A 23,931-nucleotide genomic window follows, 5' to 3' on the forward strand; every position below is an offset into this window, starting at 1 on the left:
GGAATAAAAAAAAAAGGAAACCAAAGCCTTTGGGTTATGAATTATCAACACAAAGTCAAAATGAGCCAGTGATTTACAAGTGCAAATTCACCCTTACGTGAATGAAGAAACCAGGCAAGAAAGGGATGGTATCTTGGTCGCTGGGTTGTTCTTGCCTTCCCCATCAATATAACCTGATCTCTCTTTGCCAAACCTGTCCTTCTTCCATTGCTTTCAGACAGCAGTTCACCCTGTTTCCATGCTTTCGTCTCCCTGCTCCCCTCACGCTTCTGGACCCCTTCTTAAAACTTCCTGCACAGAAACTAGCCATGTTTTCCAAGAAAAGCAAGCATTGCTGGGAGGCAACCTCTCTACCTCCCCTCCAACTTCAGCAGTGCATTCCAGCCTCCCCTGCTCATGCTCATCTCTCTCCTCCTCCTTCTCCTAAAAGAGTCTTTGCTTCTCAGAAAAACCATTAAGCACAGAGCCTAATCCCTGCATAACCATTGATTACTGAGTAACCACAGACCACTGGTTTTGACCCAGCAAGCCCTGCACAGAAGCCAGTTACAAGCAGATGGCAAAGAAAAAGATCCAGCTAAGCACTTAAGCACATGGCTATCTTTAGGAATGTGAATTAACATACTTACTCAAGCATATACCTGATTTCTCGCATACCACATACAACTACATATGCATAAGAGGTGGGTAAGTAGTTAACCATCCTGTTGAACTCAGGCCCTGCAGCCTATGCAGTCTTCTTTTCTGAGCAACTGAGAACGGATAATCTGTCCAGTTGGAAACTACACACCTTTAAAACAGTATTTTACTTCCCACTTGAATTTTTCCTCCACCAGCTTTCATCCCTTAGCCTGCCAATGTAGAGCACCCTCTGCCTCAGCATTAGATCGTTAGTTTGACTCTTTGGAGCTTATCTGTTTTTTATGGAGCATTGGTCTTTTAGGTCTCACATCCAAAACTGAAGCACTAGAAATTATCATACAAATAGTCATAACAGTGATTATGGCCTAAGACCAAATTATTTATGTATTTCTCTTGAGTGAGCCAATTAGGCTGAGTTGAAATTGCCAGTCCCTGCAGCTCCGCAGTGAAATTCTCCATCAGTTCAGTTTTCTTTCCAACTGTTTCTAGCACTGACCTTCAGCATGAGACCAATTTCCTTCCACCTGGGCAAGCAGCGTTACAGTCAAGATCTGCAGACTCTACCATGTGAGGAACGAAGCAATAAAAAAGTGTTTTGACAAATGCAGGCAACATCAAGGCTCACCTCAGACATGAGCATACTCCAGCGTATGGAGTCATTAAATCAGATCCAGCTAGAACGAACCAGGCCTAGAAACAGGGGCAGAAACCAACAGGACCGGTGTTTTTGTCAAAAAGATCCTTTCACACAAGCCATGCTGGGATAACAGAGCTGTCTGCTGATGCCTGTAAAAGTCTCAGGAGAGTGATCGCTGCTGCCTACAGACACCAAAGAGGGCAAAGAAAATCAACCAGGGAAACACCACTGCAGAATGAGGAGGAAATGCAAATGTCTATGGAAACACATTGAACAAATTGCCATCGATCTCCCTGTTCAAGTAAACACTTATATGGCTCTGAGGTGCTGGGGTCCTCCGGACTCAGGCGTGCAGAGAAAGAGGGAACACTCTGCATTAAAGATTTCGGAGGCTTCAGATCTTTCCGTGCAAGTGGTGCAGTATTTATTGGCATGGTACCAGCGCAGGAATAGGATTATTGGATTCTAAAGGCTTTTTCCCTGGAGTGGTCTTTATCCTCTTAAAAGAAGATAGAGCAATTAAACATTTTTTTTTTCCTGAAGAGAAGTAATTGTCCGTGAAGGGTCACACCGGTGGCCAGATGCAGCACAAGAGATTTTCATCTCCTTAAGCACACCAGCCATAGCCAGTGGCACAAGATTTGATTCAGTGGCCAGCAATCTGATGTATTAATCTTTTATCCCTAGCTACAGACTAAAAATTTACCCATCCTAAATAAGTTTAATTTCAAAATCTAATAGGAGCAGATGGAATGGAAATTTCTTTTAAAATATTTCTGTAAAGGCCTTTGACATCAAAATGATACTAAAGCATGAGAATCAAAACTTGTAAGTGGCTAGACATACTGTTCTAGCCTATATACATGGAAATGCTTTTTATAAATTTCGCAAAGTTCTGCCAACAGTAACCTGCTATAATTCCCATGTTAATAGGAAGAAGCACTTACCTAGTGCATGTCAGTACAAGGGACGATATGTTCACCAAATGCCACAACATAGGGGAAACATGTAATACTGTCAGAAGAACATATAAATGAAAATGTGATTAAGAGAGTGTGATAGAAGAATGCAAGATCCAGATTTTCCTAAATGCCTGAGCAGGAGAGAGGAGCCCAGTGTCTCACTGAGCACAGCACCTTGCAGGATCAGCTGCATCGTAAACAGAGCTGATGTAAAGTCTGCATCAAAATTGGGAGTTGATTCAACACAGATAGTATGTCTTGGAGAACAGAAGTAGTAGCTCAGCATAACTAAAGATGAAAGGCAGGAGAAAATAACACCTGCACTTGCAGAAAGTTTTTCCGAGGACCTAGAGATGTTGGTCGTTGTCAGAGATAAGACACTGGATTCAGTGGAGCTTCAGTGACCCAGTGTGCGTGTCCCAAGCTAAGGCCAGGACTAGGGACAAGACTGCAGCAAGCTGAGGACAAAAGAAGAGTGGTGCAAGACCAAGGGCCCACTCAGCCTCAGGCTCTGCCTCCAGCACGGGGTGAAGCAGATTTGCAGGGAAGAGCACACACACACGTGGGGCAGCACAGGGATCCCTCCTCCATGCACGCTCCCATTCTCCCCAAACCCTTCCCCAGAGCACCAGCGATGCCTTTGCATTTGCCTGCCCTGGAAGCACCACTGAAAATTTTACTTTTTAAGAAATTCTTTCATTTGATTCAATATATCCTCTATCTGGACAACCCCAAAGTTGCACTGTATTGTTTGTACAGACACACAGTCATATGAATTGCATTTCGTACACATCAGAAAAGTCACGTACAGCTGATGAGCAAAGAGGCTCTTTCTGCCTATGAAATCCCAACTAATTAATATCTTTGGCATAAATGAACCAATGGGTCATTCTAGCCCATGCATTAGCATCGTGATTTCGTGTGAAACTTGGTGTCTAAGGCCAGTTACTGGTAGCAGGTATCAGGCACACTTTTATGCATCACACATGGACAATAACTTTGTGATGCAAGAATGCACCATAATTTAGCAACAGTTATATTGATAGCACCGTTTGGTGAGAGTTTAACACTGTGGCAGGTGGCACTGCATACTTGACTGGGCTGGGCATTGCTGCACCAGTCCATCAGTGCTGGGAGAGCAGCTTTCAGTGAGTGCAGACCTGAGTCACTAATGAAAGATCATCTGAGTCTGCACAGGCAGATGATACCACCTGCATTTTTACCATCTTTCAGCCACTTGTGAATAGCTACAGTTACAAAGACCCCAAGAGGCTCATTTCTGCTGGCTTGGACAAGGGTACATGGAAGGAGAGGTCCTGGCTTGAATCAGCACAGGTTCCCTGAGGCAAAATGTTTCGTTTTCTTCAGGACAAGCCAGGCAAAGTCTGGAGGAGCTTCTGCTGCTCAGTGTTTGGCCAAAGAGAAGTGATAAATGAGAAAAAACCCGGGGCTAGATTCTGCTCACAGTGTAAAACCAGAGCGACTCCACAGGTGGCTGCAAATTTAGGCTGGTAAAACTGAGAGTAGAGTTGGGCTATAGGTAAGGATTTCCAGACTGAGCCCAAAAACAACAGTTCTGCTTATACACCTTGGAAAAAAAAATGGAGACTTTGGAGTACAAAGCAATCTCATTTTTAGCTCTGTTGCTGATACAGATGGAAAAGCCAATTTAATTTTATTAAAGGTGTCAAACTTTTTCAATAACCCAGACACCTACAGGGATAACAAAATCATATCCTCTGCACGGTAAATTGCATATTCAGCAGCTGTGATGCCAATTAGATGTTGAAATGACAAAGTGCTATCTCATGCCAGCAGAGACATACTGTACAGAGCTGGTGTTTAGTTTTATCATATAAGCAACGTTTAGCTGTCATCTGTCATACAGGCTTAGGGGAAAGAGCCTCCACAGCTGGAACAGCTGGAATCGCAAGATTAGGACAATAAATCGTTAAACTTTTATCAGATCATCTACTCAATTCACATCTAGAACTTACCTCCAGCTCCAACTGTCTTACACCAGAGTAAATGCACTCTTTCTGTCAAGCTATACCTTTATGAATGAAGAGGAATTAGCTTTCAGCATTACAGCCCAAGGTTTGTACAGTTTAAACTATTTTGCTGAATATTTTGGAGAAAGGTATTAAGAAAGCTGCAAAGATTAATTCTCTGTACCAACATATTCTCTCCACGTTTCTTTTTAAAGACACTTATTTCTTACAGAATTACAATAGGAACCACATTAGACAAACTAAAGAAAATACAATTATATGCAGCATTAACTATCAGTTAAGAGAATGTATTTTTTTAAAAAACAGCATAGATATCTTATCCTAATGGTTTAAATCAAAATGCCAAGATCTTTGCTAACATAAGGAACTCTCTGAAATGTTTCTCAAAAGAATACACTGCTCCATTAGTGGTGTGTATTATTCTTTAAGGCCCTGTCTATACTAGAAACTTCTGTAACTAACTATAGCTGTGTAATAAATTCAGTATATATTCAATTATTCCAGTAGTTTATACCTTTAGTAGAAGTAAAAGAAGGTCAAAGCCCTTTTAATTGGCATCACTGTTTCCAGACTACAGGTTCCACACTTCTGCTAAAAAATAACAACACTTAGCAAAGCAAAGGCAAGATAAACTTCTTAGCGTAAACCAGCAACATCTACCTCCTTAAAGCAACAGCCAAATCAATCATCACAACAGATATTTAATGCGAAGACATCACTTTTTTTAACACAGGGCCCTACCTTTGCAGTGTCAGCTTCTGAACTACAGTGTACACATACCCATAATGTAAACACCACTTAATATTGTCAGAGTTTTTGTATTTCCTTGGGCTTTTATGGGTAACATGGAAAATATTATTATACAGCCCTTCTTGCCTGTGTTAGGAACAATATTTCAGCTTACCAGAACTAAAGAAACTTTATAAATCACAGAATTTATTTTTCCACTGGTCATTCTGTCTTGTTACAGTCTTCATTTTTCTCAGTCTGGGCAATAATAGCCAGACTAATCCCTCTTAAATTTATTCCTACCTAGGTTCACTTGCAGGCTCTCCTGATGCCAATGTGGATATTTTGTGGATATAATGTGCCCAATAGCACATTATGTGCCAGATTTTGTCCTTTGTGTTCACCTGTAGCCATGCCTTAGCTCCACGAGCAGTCCTGCTAAGGCAAGAGTGGTTCAGGTGAAAGCAACAGGTACACCAACGAGCAACACTGATAAAATATATGTAATGCACACAGCCTCTGTGCAATTGCGTAATTCAACACCTCATCGAGACCCGGTGAAGCCTGAAATGCTGATACCTCAGAGACCTTATTTTACTTGGCATCTGGCTGTTCTGACTTACTTGGTATTTGCCATTCAACCGCACAGCCTGAACCCCGCAGCGCTGCCTGCGCAGGCAGCGGGAGGGCAGGGCAGGGCAGGGCAGGGTCGGGGAGATGCTGCCTTCCCCCGCGGGCCAGCCCAGGCTCATGGGCATAAATTCTCTGCTGTTTACAACCAAATGCAAAGAGAAGAAAAAAAAGCCACTGCGTTCACGTGGCCAAGATGAGCTCTGGCTTGCTTGAAAGTGCTGTGTCCGGCAGCCTTATCATCATAAGCAAGACAGACAGACAGACCTGCAGGACAGACAGACCTTCAAGCATAAGGAGCTGCCTTTGGGCTGTGGGCCAACTTTCGGGTACCCATTGCATCTGGAAAAATACGTCCCTCCAGAGGTGCTACAGCAAAGCAGGGATTAATTAAAATGGCAAGAGATGAGTTATTTATTAAACTGTTTTCACATTTTCAGCCGTGTTAGAGAGCTTCCTGCAGCTGCCATAGAGACAACAGCTACAGACAATAAAACCTTATGAGCAATTTAAATTCCCTCTCCCCTTAGGAGATGCGGAAAAACAATGACAACTGACTGTTTGCAGGTCGTGTATATCTTGCCTTCATTAAGTAGGACTCTGTTTAAACACATATTATTCTTTTCCATCAGATAGTCACAGACTTCCACAGAGAGGGTAAATAGTTTATAGCTTCCACTTTCAACAATACACTATAAAAATACACTGCAGTCATATTTGATTATCCAATTTTGTTTAGTGCAAAGCACTCTCGGCAGATCAGTCTGCGTATTTGCATGTGTCAGAATAGCAACAGAAATGGATTCCCGTGGGCAATGGAAAATAAGTTTTCCACTTGGAAAATAAAATAGTAATAACCACATGGTAAAACTGCAGATGCATGCGATAAATTAGATTTATCATCAGTCTTATACCATTCACACCTGAAATTTGCCCATAAATCCACCTCACTTGAGGCTTATTTAATGTTTCTTCTAAAGGTGCCCTGGAGCTAGAGATTCAATTTACCTAAGTACTGACAAGAGTGAAGAAAGAAAACCATGTTTCCTTCTTTCCCAACAAAATGTGCAACTTCCTTGTCAAATATACACTAGCTTGAGTCCCGAGATGGGTACATTTCCATCCATGATCAGTTCGCATTTTGACTTTTGATACTTTGCAAACATGAAGCAATAAGAAGCTAGGAAGGGAATCTGGAGAAAGAAAAGATTTCCCAAATATCTAATATAATATACAGCACTGCCAGTTAATTCTACTAGGATCTGTATACGTATTTATGACTGAAGTATATATACTGTTTCTACTTCAGGTAAATCTAATACATGCACATTTAATACATATGCATTTAAAATTTTCCCAGTTTGCAAGGTCTTACTATTTTTTCACATATTTTATATTTACAAGAGGTGGTGAAGCTTTGCTTTCAACAGGTGCCTCTCAGTGTGCCAATCTAAATAAAATTATCCTTGGTTTTCCAAGTCTGTGCTGGTAAAAGACCAAGACTACTTTGAAATACTGCACGAATGAAAACACAGATGGATGGGAGAAGAGGTGAACATAGTAATAAATAGTAAAGGGGTTTGGTTGCTGACCATACTAGTAATGAATAGGACTAAGGAAAATGAACATTACCCCACTGGAAATACAGGGTGGGTAGAGGGGTATGCTGAAATCATAATTTCTTTGCAGTCCCATTTTTCCATACTTTTAGAGCATGTGTTGTGCTTTGAAAGGAAAGACACTAGATGGTAGGACTAGATGATCTTCATAGGTCCTTTCCAATCTTAACCATTCTGCAATCTTGTGCTACAATGTCACTGCCAATAAAAATGGTGCAATTTTCAAAAAGGCACCATACAACAGGTGAACCTGGAATTCCCCACCAAAAGGTACAGGAAAATGCTGAAAACACACATTATGCTTTAACGTACACATCACTGAGGAAAGCTGTCACCCTTGCTGTCCTGCAGTGAGTCCATAGAAAGCGTACATGAACATTTCTTAGTCTATGCCAGGCTCAGTAGCCAAGTGCTTGAAAGAAGCAGGCTAATGTGAGACAACATCATTTCATTCCCATGAGCTGCCATCCTTCCTCCAGGGCTCTGAAGACCCCAGGATTTAAACAGCTGGTCCTTTCCTTTTCTTTTTTAATGCTTTATTATAGCAGCAAGGCAGCAGATTGCTTATATTCCATTTTTCTCGGACTCTTTTTAAAGTGTGAATGAGCATGTGTGTATGTTGAAGTGATAACATAAGGCTAAGCCACATTTCTAGTAAATATTGCTTTAAATTATCCTGGAATGTAAAAGTGCACTTGTGCAAACTAGCTGCCCAAAAAGGGAAGCAGAGCTGTAAACCATCCTGCCTGCAAGTTGAGCATGTTGGCAGGAGAGTCACTGTATAAGGGCATGTTTACAGGTCACATAAGCCTGCATCTACACTGAAACTCATGCCCTAAAACACAGAACATGCATGCACTTCATTGCAACAACCTCCCCTATGCGGGCCTTTACATTGTGGCAGGAAACCAGCTGAGACCTTGTGGTCAGAGGAGACCAGATTCCTGGGTGAATTTAAGCTTTTTCATCTCTATAATGTGGGTAGAGGCAAGGAGAGCAAGGAGGAGCCTCTCACCTGTGACCGAGCGTGTGAGCACTGTGAACCTCATCACTGAAGCCACCTTCAAGGTGGATTTAAGCCAGTCTCTCATTTTGACTCACTCCAGCAGTGAGTCAGGCTGGAGTCAGCAGTGACGGGCAAGACGTGGTCCAAACTCCATTCCTGACCTCCCCTCGGCTGAGATGCAGTGGACCATGCAAGCCTTTTTTACCTGTTTCAGAACAAAATCAAGCAGGCAAAGAAGCTGCTTAAAGGGCTCTGCTTCTGAACATACAGCAAGGGCAGTCGGACCCAGGAACATCTGCGACAGCCACATCAGCCTGTGCATTGACAGCAGTAATGACATGTGGGTAATTATCAGTAAGGCTGATGCTATAGGTAAAGCCATAAGCAGAAGGAAATGAAAAATTAAGGTACAAACCAGCTGTTTCTCTTTCATCCACAGGCGCAATTTAGTGATGCCAGAGTGTTGTGCAATGCCTGTGATGCTGATAGAGAGAGAGGCAGGACTGAGCTGGGCAACAAGGCTGATGGCACCCCTGAGTCGGGTGACATTGCTGTATAATCTCTGGCAAATGATTTAACTCTCCCAGGGTTTGGGCCTCCTTTTGTTCAAGTCTCTCTTTATTAAATCTGTAAGACAGGAACAGTGTCACTAGACTTGGTCATTGCCCTGCTTTACTGGGTCCCTTATTTTGGCTGGAACTACTACTGTAATGCAGATAACTGAAACAAAAATGTAAAGTTTTGGAAGCTGTGACTTTTGGGGACATAAATGCACACTGTGCATTCCCCTGCAGAGCTGGGATCTTGCAGTGACACAAGACTTACTGCTGCACGTCTTTCCTTCAGGCAAGTCTGATTTTGGAAGTGAAGTTACATTATTGGGAGTGGGGAGGGAATAATTCCGTGATAAACAGAAAGACAGCCACCAGAAATGGTAAAGCTTTTGGTCAGATTCTTGGGTGAAATACACATAAAAGCATATGGAGGCAGAGCAGAGGTGCAGTATGACCCTGCAACGCTACAGTCATTGGGAAAATAGTGAGGCTCAAGAACAAGGAACATGTTTAGAGTTGGAGGGGGAATAAATCACTGAACTGGAATCTGAAATGCTAGGCTCTTCTGTTCAACATACCACTCCAGCATCCCCAGTCTCCATCAGATGCCCTGCATGCCATACCACGCTGAATTCGACCATATGTTTGTAGCTAAGCTATGAAATTCATTTGTCAAGTCCCAGGAGTTTTTGGCAAGTTGTCCTGTACTATATGTGTGGTCTGCTACACTAAAACAGGCGTGCAGAGCATTGCAGTGGGTATGTCTATAGGATCCAGAGGCAACACAGCCGACGATTTCCCTGCTCTGACTTTTAGTCCTGTGTAATAATGAATCGAGATAGGACTCAAGTCGAAGACGTTTCGGCACAGTTGCTAGGCTTAAAGCCTGCTGAAGGCTGCTGGAATGAGCTATAAATACATATCTGAGCTCCACGCCAACTGTGTAAACTCAGAAGCTGCCTGCTTCATTCAGGGACTTTATACCCACCAGAGAGTCCGGAGCCTGTTAGACTAGAGGCAAGTTAGTGGCTGGCAAGAGTCACATTTTCCTTGTGAAAGGGGATGTGGAAGATGCTAGGACAACGCAGGGGCGGATGACGGATAGGAAATTATTTCTCAGGTGTTTTGAAAGGAAACACATAATCCAGAGTTATGGGCCCTTATTAATCAGGTGGAGGAGTCCTGAGGTGCCAAATCTCGCAAGAACAGCCAGAGGACTTGGAGTCATTCAAAAGCTCTTTCTAACTGAATCCTTGGCGTGACATTTGCCCAAATTCTAGATCCCAGTTCAAATATCACCACCTTGGCCTAAATATCACCACCTTGGCCTATGAACAGTGAAGCTGATTCACAACAAAAGATAAATCTTTCTGCTCCTAAAAGAAAGCAAAAAGCTACCGAGAAATTCTTTGATTCCTCTGCCTTGTGCAATCTTGGGCTGGCAGTTTTTGCAGCAAGAAGAGGTCAGTCCCATTTCTTCACCTCCTGAACCCACATCCCTCTTCCCTGACATCTAGGTTGCTATGGGCATATTTTTTGGGCATCCTGCCACCATATTTTTTAATACAGCAAGCAGTGCAGAAAGGAGGCAGAACCATCAGAAAGAAGCTTCATTAAAGTTTTTGACATATAGCATGAAAATGTCATTTTGACAGAGATTATCAGGCTGCACAACAGGAAAAAGCCAGGATGTCTCTCAGCCTAGCAAGATTATCTCATCTTCAGAAGGAACTTCAGCTCATGAAGGTCAGCAGGTACCATCTAACCTTTTCCATGGTGAAAACAAGACCCATGAAATTACTGTTACATGGAGAAGTGCTGTGATTTGCCCCCCAGTGACAATGCAAAGCCAACTCTAAGGCTGCACGCAGACACCTCTGGTCCCCCAGCAACCTAGCTGCCCCTTAAGTTGGGTCCTTGGAGACTCTTTTCAGTTCTTCTAAGATGTATAAACTCAAATAGCCCAAACCTTGACAGCCTGCACATTTGGGGCTAGATGGAGTCCTCATGAATGCCAAACTATCTCCATTTCAGCTGAGGATGGCAGAAGACATCCTCGTCCTCCAACCCCAACTGTATATCCAACCTTCAGGCTCCAGAGGACGAATCAAACTCCTCTGTGAAAGCAACATCCTGGCAAAACCAGCCACAGCTTCTCACGGGTAATTTGGAAAATATCCATGTTTCAAATCCGCCCATTAAACCAGCCAGAAAATCATAATAGTGCCATCGAGGAAGGATTTATCCATAACATGTAAAATGCATTTCCCCACTTCGGCATGGGGAAAGCAACAGATGAGACAAAAAGAAAGTTTTACAAGGTATATGCCACACTCCAGACTATGCTCTGATAGAGCCACACCTCTGAGCAGAAATCCACTTACTTACAGACGGCTTCTAGTGCTATACTGTAACAGTTGTTTCCCACCTCCCACTCATGTTATATTTAGGTGCTAAGTTTCAAACACCCACTGATCCAGGCTGAGGATGTGAGATGCTCTGGGGAGGAAGGAACAACAGCTGTTTCCCTGCGCCTGTCCCAGCACAGCGAGGGAGACAGGCAGCGTCAGGCTGGCCCTTCGCCAGGGACAGCTCAGCATCATCCCTGCGCGTTTGGACCCAGGTACTCACCCAAGAGCTGCACTCCGCGGGTGAGTCCGTAGACGTCGATCAAAGCCCAGAGGGGCTCTGCCGTCCTCACTCCGCTGAAGAAGAGCATCGCAGCAGAGTCGTTCACCCGATAGAAAACCCGTCCCTTCTTGTCCACCCAGAAGGCTATGATGTTTCCCTCGTTCGCAAACTCTTCTGGCAGAGCCTTGGCCCAAAAACCGCTTTGGGAAACCAAGTCAGGGCACGCGTACTTCGGCAGAGTGTCAGGGTTAATCCTCGATGGATCCTTGGAAGTAAACCCAAGTCGAAGAGCCCCACTCCAGCAACACTGCTTTTTAGTGATCTGCAAAGATAACAGCAGCAATAACAGTGTTTGGCACTTGAACATCTACTTACACACTACAGGCTCTATGCCATCGAGCACTGATGGCCACCGCACAGATGAGCCTACTAGATTTAGGAAACATTTTACCCACCAAACACTGCTGTAGCTTTTTTAGCTGCAAGCAGCAATGCTGCACACTTAGGATACAATGCACATATTAAAAAAAAAAAAAAAATCAAATTAAATCTATGCGGAGAGGTGAAATGTAATTACAGCTGCATGATGACTCACTTCTATTTCTAGGGTAACTCCTTTTGGCCTAAGAATCATCCTCTTTCAAAATGTGCCAAAAATGGCCATAAGAGCTTTTATCTCAGCACCTGCAGCAGCAGAGCGCTTCCCCCGTGATGCTCAGATGATGGGGTCTCTCATGACCTGAGGGAAAAGCACTGGCTCCAGAATCACAGTCACCACCACAGGGTTTTCTGGGTTTCCCAGCCAAGTAAAAGACAGTCTTACCCCTGTTTAGCTTGTCAGATTGGACGAAATCACAGCCTTGCAGCAGAGAACTTGTGTGTGGGAAAGCACAATTTGAAGTATTTAACTACATTAAATACGCAATTAGCAGGCAATGACAGATGTTGTCTTATGATTGGGGAAAACCTATTTATTTCAGCTGTGAGTGGTGTTTTTCAAGATATGTTGTGCACATCTACACCCCACCTGTCAGTATGCGGTTATTCAGTGTGTCGGGGGTCAGGAACATCTGCTATAGTTTCTGGGATGGTGCATGTGTCATATCCACCCTTCTGCATCTGAGACACAGCAGGACAAAGGATCACAGATGCCTCCAGAGTCTTTGGTGGCTTCTCACACGAACTGAGCCCTGGACTGAAGGGGATCTGAGGGGAGCAGGCAGCAGGTCCTGAACACATGCAGCACATACAAAACACCACCCAGTTACAAGGTCTCTTTCTTCCCATGGAAGCAGGGAGTCTTCCAGGGTTAGTATGGTCCCCACATGGAGATGAAGCCTTTGGAGAATTTTTTCTCTCATTTTGTTGTTTGAGTGTGAACCTGCTGGGAATTGTTCCTCTCAAAGGGATTCAGCCTGTCAGCATCCAGACTATGAAATGAAAGACCTAAGGATGCTGGATCCAAGCCTGATGTGAGGCCAGGACAGTTTCTGCATGCCAGTTGACACATAATTGGCGTTTCTGTTCATGCACTGAACCTGCAGCAAACATGAGAGCACTTGAGACAGCCCTCTTCCATCAAAGCCTTGGCAGCCTCAAGCAATTTCACTCTTGGCTGCAGGACAAGAGCAGAAACATGGACAGGTACCACCTACCAGATGTCACACAAAACTTGCTGCCGTACTGTAATTTCTTGCTCTGCCAAAGTGCTGATGGCTCAGATGAGTGGCAGTGCCAGAGACCGAACTGTCCAGGACTGCAGGACTTTGTCCTCAAAAGCCTGGCAGCAGCCCCTTGTGTCCCAGCTTGGAAGCACAGGATTTTCACCAAGGGATTCTCCAAGACATTTTCTTTGGACTTCTGAATTCTCTTCTAAACACATTTGTAAATATTGCATTTTTCTTTCACATGTTCCTCTCCAAGGCAAATCTGGAACGTGTGCCCTTGAGCGCACAAGAATCTCACAACAAAGACATTGTTCAAAGCGTAGAGATTTCTGCTTTATAATTAAAGTATCAGAGAAAATAACTCAGAGCTTCAGAAAAAAGTTATCAACAGACAGGTCCTCAGTTAAGCGAGTGCTGCTTTGTATCCCTACTCAGTCCAGCCAAGCACCTAAACTGTTTACATGAAACACTTGAGCACTGACCTCAGTCCCAGGAACCATGGGAAGCTCCTGCTTGCGAGATGGACACGGGGGTGGCACTAAAAAGGACTGAAGCAGAATTGCTATTTTATACGCCTGGCCAGGATGGGATGGGATCATGCATGTCCCCAGTGGAAGGGGGGTCGATGGGGCGTGCACGTGACAAAACAGGGAATATACGCACACTTCAAGAAGAAGCCTGGATTATTTATTGCAGCAAATTTACTGCAAGCCCTAAAAGCTTTTTGGTCTGAGATAAATACGGCCTCATTGTTATTTGTACAATTTACTCTTTCACAGTCTCTTGTCAATACATCACAGCAATCACAGGCCACATGAAGCAAATATTCATATGGTAATCGAGGCTGCACATGTTCCATGTATTAATCAGCACCTATAAACAGTTCTCAATACAGTCTGACCACAGGCAAACTAATATCCAAATTACAATCTAGTATAAAGCCTGCCAAGAATTAGACACAGCTGGACAAAGAGTACACAGTTTTGCTAAAAAAGGCAATGGTTAATGATGGACCAAATTCTCTCTTCAGCAGCCACTGCTAGCAGAAAAGCTTGGGAGGTCCACTGGGAAAAGATACAATCTGCATCCCAACTGCTAAGCCATGGCTGCTTCCACAGATTCAGGCTCCTGCTCTGTACTGCCTTGTGCCTTGTGTCACCTTTGACAACCTCACTCCACTCCCTGAATTACATGGAAGAAACCATCTTCGGAGGCAAAGAAAGAGGAAATCTGGCTGCCTGATGGCATTCCCAAACCTGCAAAGAAAACTCAGCATAAAACCCGAGATACAATACCTAATAAACAGAATGAAATCTCCTGACTTCTTTCCTCTAGTTTTCCAAAGGGAGTTTAGACTTTATAGGACCTGAATGATTGGGTTCATGGTAGTCTTTAGCTGGTAAGAAGGTTTAAGATGCCATTTTCCACAGCACACACAATAACAAGGCAATTGCAGGATTGACTTATCAGAAAAGCAAAGATCTTTTCACATTTCCATCCATCCCTAGAGTACAAGTTCTGCTGAAGCCTGTTGATTACTCCCATGAGACCTTCCCATTGGACTCAGCAGGAGCTCTGCTCGTAAATCCCTTGTGCAGATCTGCATGTGTATTCTCCACATATGTTATACAAGCTAAAATCCTAAAATATACAGTGATAAACAAGTGTGAATTTCCAGAGATAGCTACATTGTTTCAGAATGAGGAAGAAATAACCCAGGACCTTTGCCTAAACCACTAAACCCACTCAAATCTGTGATGGTGTTTTCAAAAACGAAATGCTGCTTTCATCTCCTCCCAAATAATTTTTCACAGTTGTTTGTCCAGACTGCTGGCCAACATGGAAAAAAATCCCATTAGGCAACTTGAGTGAGTCCTGCTGGGTTTCTAGCCTGAATGGAAGCAGTAAGAGCTCCACAGGAAACACAGCAAACCTGTAGGAGGGATTTTCTACCTGTGGGCCTGAGCCTGAAATCACTGAAATCTCTCTGTATTTTCAAAAGGAGGCATCCTCCTCATTTCTTGCTCCTTTGCTGGCTGTAAGGGAGAAGGGAGGGAAGGCTGATATGCTGCTGTAGGTCCCAGCACTCTGGGACCTCTAGCAATGGGCAACAGCAGGATCATTCAGACTTAGTAGCTATATGCAGATAAACCTCCTGGAAAACTCCTTGTGCGTAAATGAAGGATTTGCAGGCAGATCTTTCATGTGTGCCGTGAACTGAAGTTGCCAAAGAAGATGACCTACTTTGTGCCAATGAAAGGTATGAAAACAGATAAGAACGGAAAAATGCAGTCCGACAAACTAGAGGACATAAAGACTGGAAAATATCTGTGGATGAAGTTTAAAGGGCCCCGAGCTCCTTCAAGGTGCTGAGAGCCTAAAAAGTGCTTCAGTTCCTAAGGGGACTGATGAATTTCTTCATCGGGAAGCAGCTCCTGGTGCACATGGAGGCATACTGTCTTAGAGGAGCTGAACTTCCCACGCCAGCTGCAGCACAAGGGGTACCAACTCCATCCTCCTGGCTACCACAGACACAAAGGAAGTGAAATCAGCCTCTGCCAGCGAGAAAAATGTGATGCCTGCAATGTTCTCTCCTCTGACCTTAATGCTATCGGGTGACTGATTCAACAAAGCAGTCAGCAGACCCCCAGAAAGATCCTTTTCTTAGACGGCAACTGTGACCGCACTGACCACTCCTTTCATCCTTTCCGCCAAACCCTTTTATCTTCCCTGCCAAGCACACAAGCAAGCACCTTCACTTCCAGGTCCTTTTCACCTCTTACCTGTTGTCTGTGGAGAGGCTGACTTCGACCTCCATGAGACCAGCCCTCATTGCTGCCTTGTTCACAGGAAGGAAAGTGCTCATTGTGGAACTGAATGTGTTAACTACCTCCTCACCCTCCCTCAGCCCACCTAGTAAAACTCCTTTGCAGGATGCATGCAAAGCCTACAGGACACGTTGGCAAGAGAGATACTGAAGCTGCTGCCTTTTGGACTGACCAATACAGCCCTTTTTTCTTGCTGTTTTCCCAGCAATCTCAACTTAATCTGTTGTTCCTTGTCTAACATCAAGATAAGCTCTTTCAGAGCGTGGATTTCCCTTTTGTTCCCATTTTCTACAGAGGTCTGTACCAATGGCTCCAAGAACTACAGTGACAAAAGCAGAAGTACCAACAAAGATCACAGATCTTTAAGGCCAAGATCTGACTACCGTGCTTTTCAAGGAAGGGCTAAAGATCTGGTGCAAGCACCAAAGCCTGGTACACCCCAACATTCATTCACAGCAGCTCCCATGGCAATAAGGGAAGGTATCATTTACTCACCTTAAGCCTGACTTGTTCATAAATAACGATGGGCCTGTTGCTGAAGGTAATGGCATTGCAGAAGCTAGCCTGGCGCTTCACCGCCTTCTGCGTCGTGTCCATGATGATCTGGGATCCCTTTGTGTGAGGATGGAAAAGCAGAGGGCTGATGGACAGAGCTCCACACTGTGGGATGGGGAGACAGTGCTTCTGCTTGTGGTGGCATCGGTGGGAGGAAGCCGAAAATGACCCACCTATGGAATCTGAAAGCAGAACGGGGAAAAAAGGGTTTCAAATCTGCTGTGAGTAATAAGTAAAAAACTTTCAATGCAAAAAAAAGCAGAGATACTTCAGAGGGGAACTATAGATCAAAATAAAAGTTAGTCAAATCCCCACTCTGTAAATCACTAAGGGTTTCTAGAGCATCTTTAACAATAAAAGGCTACAAGGATACTGAAGGCTCCCGTCTGGACAGTCTGGTAGCACAGAGCACGACATGGAGATTGCAGCTTAGCACTGAAATCACGGGCCATCTTGAGGCCACACATCAGAAGAGAAGGCAAGAATTGGTTCCAAAACTGGAGCAAAGCACATGTGAAGTTGCTGTATCAAAGCTGTCACACTTCAGGAAAAATCTTCCACTTCCAGAGGACTCCCACACAACTTGATCGTTTCTCTAACTCCTCCTTTGCAACAGCAACTCCATCGATCCTTGCCTCCATGTGTCTTTGGATGCTGTCCTATCCACCCGTGCTAAGTGCCAGCTCAGACACATACATTGCTATTTTATAATCAAGCACCACTCAGCAATAACCCACGTGGATTCCTCCACCAACCACCATCCACTCTCCTCTCACCTCCACTGATGGGAACCTCAGCTGAGATCCAACTTGTCGTGAAGGCATTGATCAACATGCTATGATTACGGTGAGGAAAGCGAAGAGGGAGAAAGGCTATGAAGCAGGGAGGAGATTACATCTTTCTCTAACCAAGGCCCTACACAAAGAGTCAATGCATGATCAACACAGTCATGACAGCAGCTTTGTTCATGAATGAATGGATGCATGAGTTTCTTTTCAACAGGGAGCCTGCAGCAGTTCAAGCACAAAACAATCATTATACTGAACACAAGTCATCTGCTTCCTTTTCCTTGTGTGCACATACACACTACATTATGCACATATGTTTGGGAGGAGACACTCATAGATTCGGAAACAGAGTATCAACAGAATAAAGGATTATTCCGTGATAGACTCAGGGATGCAACAAAAGCAAATATGACCTTAACAATGTGCCAGTTTGCACTGTAAAGATGCATGACTAAACAGTATGGTTAAAAACTTTATTCCTCAAACATGCAAACTATAGAAACTAATTATATACATTCTTCAGGCAGATTAATTGTTGACAGATATGTCTTTATATAGCTACTATAAAATAATGCTTACACCTCTAATGTAACTCCTGGCTTTGTAATAAAAAGCCTGGACCTTATTCCTCCCAGTCTTTGGGGTAGTTTTAGCTTGTAGCTACATGAAGTTGTAACAGCACATCATCAGGGTGAGCTTGAATAACTACCAACAGAACTTAAAATCCTGGTTTCTGATGAGAATATTTTAATTCAACTTCAGCATCAATCACTCTGGCCTTCTCCTCCCATCTCCTAGCTGGTTTTTTCTCCCATTTTCAGCAACAGTGCTATCCCTTCAGAACAGAGCAGGGAGGCTAGACAAACAGGACTGCTACCTTTAAACACTTTCATTAACGCTTTAAGGGAGAGATGAACCAACTGGGAGTTATTTGATGCTAAAAATTATGTGGAATGTAAGTCATCTTCCTTCTCCTGTCCCTCACATATGAAGGAGGAGAAATAAGGTGCAGAGTACCAAGAAAAAGTAGAGGTTCACCTGGCAGGTGAGAGGGAAACCTCTCAGAGGGAAACAGAGGCAGGTCAGAGAGGGAAACCTTCAGGAGGAACAGACTGCATGGAAGGAGGAGCTTGACACAGCGAAGGTCAGGATGCAGCGGCTCACATGAGCCTGACCTTTTCCCTTTGGGCACACTACTGGCCCGGGGCGGTGCACCCTGCCTCTCCCCACAGCCCAGACTGGGTGGTCAGAAGACAACACAAGCTGCAGCAGCCCTGCAGAGAGAACCTTGAGGTTAACTCCTAAGATCTGTTTAATTAGAGGCTGTCTTATGCCCCAAAGAACAGGAGGTTCAATCCCTTCCAGTATCACTAGCTTTTTTCCAAACCAGGTATGTTCTTTACTACCACCCCTCTGGAACACTGTTAAGCCCTCAGCTTTAGTGATACCTTGCTGATGAGTTCCTCAGGCTTAATGGTATTTTGCAAAGAAGTATTTCCTTTATCACTGCAAACATGATGCTGTTCACCATCACAAATGGTTATGAGCCAGAGACAGCAAAAGTGGCCGACTTAACCTTGCTCCACTCCACCTCCCCAGGTCTGTAGGGACAAGACTGTTGACACATGGTCAAAGCAAACCATCCCAGCCTCTCTTTTGGCAGAAAATTTTCAGGCCGCTGGACCTCCTCACTGCTCATCTCTTAGCTGCCTCTCTGTTTCTGCTATATCCTTTTTTTTATAGGTAGACTAATTAAAAATAAACATCTAGTGTAAAAATTTCCATTCCTAAATTTTTCAGCTTCTCTAAAATATATATGAAGTCACAGTCATTTCTGAAACAAGACACATATTGAGGGATATAATCAATTGTTTGATTTAAAGTCAAGGGATCCATAGAAAAATATGAAAAACTCTTTTTCTGGTCATTTCCAGTCTTATTTTTTTCAACACCTCTTTGAAAGTTTCTAGGGGTGCATATATGTGAAAGCGAATAAGCTACCAGTGAATATATATTCAATTCATGTCATCTTTGCATCCAGATCTGAATTTTGTAGCTCAAACTTTTTGCTAGCAGTCACTCACCAAAACAAACTTGTGCAGCACAAAGGCACACACATTTTAACATGCTTGCATATCTCAGTGCTCTAATTTGACCAGGTAACTTGGCTGTGATAATAGCTGCCACACCTCGCCATAGGACATCGTGCCCTTTTAAAATGCAGTAACGGAGTCACCAAAACTGCCCACAGCTTTCAAAACAGGCTCTGATAACATCTGTCCAGAGCATCTGCTGAAGCAGCATTACAGAGCCATAGGGTCCTGCCTGACCCCATGGGAAGGATGTTAGAGGAATGCTTATTTGCTGTGACGATCCGGCACCGCTACGTGAGAATGGGTCAAACCCATGTCAGGCCAACGCCTGCAGGGTGAGTGCCGCCCATGCAGACAGCTGAAATGCAGGGCAACCATGCCCTATGGGAATGGAAAAAATCACCCCAGGATCAACTTCCACAGGCAGGTAATGCAAATGGGGAGGAGACCTCATTCTTTCTCCCAAATGCTCTTACACAGCAATGACTCCTGCATGATGAACACACTCGGTTAAGGACCAGAAAAGGTCTTAATTTTTAAAAAGTGCAACTATTTAATAACGGGGGTTTGCACCTTACAAATACTTGGAGAAGTTACAAAGCAATGGGTCAAATACAAAGGCCTTTGCTCAACTTCTTCAGGGCAGCATGTCCACTCCAAAAGGAGGAGACAGCACGCAACTTCAGATGGCAACACAAACACCTAAGACTGCTGTATTGGGTTTGCGTGGCAAGGTTTTGGTAGCGGGGGGGCTACAGGGGTGGCTTCTGTGAGAAGCTGCTAGAAGCTTCCCCCATGTCCAATAAAGCCAATGCCAGCCTGCTCCAAGATGGACCTGTTGCTGGCCAAGGCCAAGCCCATCAGCAACGGTGGTAGTGCCTCTCTGATAACATATTTAAGAAGGAGGAAAAAGTTGCTGTGCAACGGCAATTACAGCCAGAGAGAGGAGTGAGAATATGTGAGAGAAACAACTCCGCAGACACCAAGGTCAGTGAAGAAGGAGGGGGAGGAGGTGCTCCAGGCGCCGGAGCAGAGATTCCCCTGCAGCCTGTGGTGAAGACCATGGTGAGGCAGGCTGTCCCCCTGCAGCCCATGGAGGTCCACGGTGGAGCAGATATCCACCTGCAGCCTGTGGAGGACCCCATGCCGGAGCAGGTGGATGCCCAAAGGAGGCTGTGGCCCCATGGGAAGCCCACGCTGGAGCAGGCTCCTGGCAGGACCTGCGGACCCGTGGAGAGAGGAGCCCAGGCTGGAGCAGGTTTGCTGGCAGGGCTTGTGACCTCATGGGGGACCCACGCTGGAGCAGTCTGTTCCTGAAGGACTGCACCCCATGGAAAGGACCCATGCTGGAGCAGTTCGTGAAGAACTGCAGCCCGTGGGAAGGACTCGCGTTGGAGAAGTTCATGAAGGACTGTCTCCCATGGGAGGGACCCCACACTGGAGCAGGGGAAGAGTGTGAGGAGTCCTCCCCCTGAGGAGGAAGGAGCGGCAGAAACAACGTGTGATGAACTGACCCAAACCCCCATTCCCCATCCCCCTGCGCTGCTCAGGGGAAAGAGGTAGAGAAAATCGGGAGTGAAGTTGAGCCCAGGAAGAAGGGAGGGGTGGGGGGAAAGTGTTTTAAGATTTAGTTTTTATTTCTCATTATCCTACTCTGATTTGATTGGTAATAAATTAAATTAATTTTCCCCAAGTCGAGTTTGTTTTGCCTGTGACAGTAATTGGTGAGTGATCTCCCTGTCCTTATCTCGACCCATAAGCCTGTCATTGTATTTCCTCTCCCCTGTCCGGCTGAGGAGGGGAGTGATAGAGCGGCTTTGGTGGGCACCTGGCATCCAGCCAGGGTCAACCCACCACAACTGAACTTAGACAAGGAAAGGGACACTTTAGCAACACAAGCTGGTGAGATACATTGCTGTCCTTACTTGGCCAGCTAAAATAAATCATCTGCTTAAAGTTTTTGTTCTCACTGGGCTGGACCTGGACTCCAGCCTTCTCCCATCCCCTTGTTTAAACTACTACAGATTTTGACATCCTCAGCCTTTGCTACCTGCAATACTGGTACAATACAGCTGGGGCCCTTGCAGTAGGTTTCAAATTTTTTTTCTTTATGTAAAAGAATTGAGTGAAACTCACAAACCCAGAGTTTCAGCTGGCAAAACAGGCAAAAGTCTTCCTGATTTCACAGCAACCATGCAAGACTCCATTAACTGAGAGTCTGTCCCAGACTCCTCCTCTGCCACAACCTGACTTATCAGTCACCTAACAAAGGCGAAGTGAAGTAATTGCTTGAAATAAAAATTGCAAACAAATAAGTATTTGAAAGAAGGCTGAAATACGAGACCATGTTCAAGGGCACCGCAAGTTTCCCATTCCACAACACAACACAACTTCCCCCTGACAAACAGGAGTTGTAACAACATGCCAGGACTATGCAAACTAGTATCTTGTGACAAAAGTCACAAGAACAAAATCATGCCTGTCTGAAAACAGCCTCTGTGTCAAAGGGCCACAAATCTAGAGACACACCATGGACCCCTGTACAGCTTTCCAGGTTTCACATTGGGGGTCACAAAGAACAGCATCTGCTCACTTTTACGGTTTTAAAGATTGGATAGACTTCAGTTTTCAATTCATGCCCAATAATAGATGCTGTTTGAACCACTTCATTCAGTACTGGGTTTGAACCCTGAACACAACCTGCCCCTAATACCATGAGCCCCGCCAAGAGAGCAGCAAAAGTGGTAACGTACCACTTGCTCCCCTGAGCCACAAGCACGTGGGCTGGATCTTCTGAAACCTTTAGTAAGCCAAGGTGAAGGAGACGTTAACATGAACCGCAATGTGATGCAGTCTGAACTGCTCTGCCTTCAGTATCCCACCCCTAAGAGCATCATTTTTGGAGCCCTGTTTGAGAAAGCAGAATATTGCCCCAAAGGTGACACGCTTCTCCCTCCATGTGCATTAGATGTCCCTGGTCTCCTGGATCTCAAGGCCTGAGCAACATCCCCACGCTATATAAAAGGCAGCACTGGATGTTCTTGGCTTAGCAAAATGTATCCCAAAGCCTGTTAGGAGTTTTCACCAGCAGCGTTCATGCTCTGCAAACATTAGGCATAATCTTAAAGGCTTGGGATTTCTTAAATGCTGCAAGAAACGACTGGATTTAATTTTTTTTAAATACATTTTTTCCAGTTGAAAAAATCTCGATAGGCACCTATCAGAATACTGTCAAAACTCATTTCAGACTGAAAACCAACTGCAAGGTATTTAAGATAAACTTCTTAGAGTATGTGAAATAAGTGGCATTCAGAATTGAAAGAAACAGAAAAGAAGACTTCAAAACAGAGCCCAAGGACTGACATGCAGTAGCAAGTGGGAATGACAAATCCCTGTCCACCTGGGGAGGAGGAGAGGAGAGGTCTGGGGGTGGTGACAGAGGTACCTGTCCTGCAGGCTAGTGACAGTGAAAAGAGTGGACAGGGCAAAACGCCACACTATGAAAGGAGAAAAGGGTTTCAAAATTATTACATTATCGAAAGAGGCTGACAGACAGTGCTTTATCTGGCAGGTGGCTTTACTGTATAAGCATTTAAAAGGAAAGACTGTTGAGAAGGAAGAAAAGGAAACCATGTGCAGGTGTGGGGAATGCAAGGGAAGCCCTGCCCCAGGGACGCACACACGGTGCAGCAGAAAAGCCCTAGCCCTGAAAGAGTACCTGCACAGCCTTTCCAAAGCTGGATGGTTACTAGCAGTACAGGGAGAAAAAAATCAGCTATAAGATGAATGCTTCTAAGCCTTACCGCTTTCTGAGGTGGTCCCATACTTTCAAGAATTAGTGAATTTCAAGAATCAGTGAAATACAGTGTAACTAGTTACACTGATCCTTTACATTTGTTAATAGAGTTCAAAAGGAGAAAACCATAATGAACTTGTTGTGCTAGGCTTTGCAAACGGATTCTTAAAAGCACACTTTGAGACACAGTTTACTAAAAATAAATATTAGCTTAACACCAGTGGAAACTGAAAAGGGGTGGCAAACCTTATTTTCTCACATGCAGCCTGACCCAGCATGTGTGCACAGAAGAGAACCATAAATTAATACAAATTAAAAACAAGGGTTTCTTCATTGCCTTTAAAAACATGTTTCCTGTTCTTGAAGGAATAAGTAATCATGTATCTCCAGCCTATATCCAACTCTCCCTGTGCTTGTTACAATGATAATGACCCTATCAGTTTGCTATCACCACGGTCAACTACTCATTTTGGCATTACAAGATGACCAGGAAGCAAAAGCAAAGATTTGCTCTTCCACAAAGACAGACTATAGCTTTGCAGGTGTTGGGGCATTCAATGACAGAAATGCACAGGGTTAATTCTGGAGCACTAAATCCAGAACACCTGAAATTATGGAGCATCTTGAGTTAAACTTTAGTGAATTAGGGACATATCTACAAGGTGGATCTCAGCCAGCAGGTCAGATCTAGCACTCCCATCCAAGACTCCAAAACAAGTCAAAGCCAAAATGTAACTTACTTTCATCTGTGCTATTTTAGCAGTGACAACATGTATCAAGAG

At 44.3% G+C, this 23,931-nt stretch overlaps 1 protein-coding gene across 2 annotated transcripts in view; it reads right to left on the reverse strand.

Moving 5' to 3' along the window:
- Positions 1-23,931, reverse strand: part of NEURL1 (neuralized E3 ubiquitin protein ligase 1) — a 158,867-nt gene that overhangs the window by 48,199 nt on the left and 86,737 nt on the right. For both annotated transcript variants that reach the window (XM_050899308.1, XM_050899309.1), the window contains 2 exons: positions 16,413-16,654; positions 11,423-11,744 (listed from right to left, as the gene is read on the reverse strand). In XM_050899308.1, the coding sequence (XP_050755265.1) occupies positions 11,423-11,744; positions 16,413-16,654 (564 nt within the window). The remainder of the gene's footprint in view (positions 1-11,422; positions 11,745-16,412; positions 16,655-23,931) is intronic.

The sequence above is a fragment of the Gymnogyps californianus genome, chromosome 6 (assembly GCF_018139145.2).
Source record: "Gymnogyps californianus isolate 813 chromosome 6, ASM1813914v2, whole genome shotgun sequence".
Lineage (NCBI taxonomy): Eukaryota > Metazoa > Chordata > Aves > Accipitriformes > Cathartidae > Gymnogyps > Gymnogyps californianus.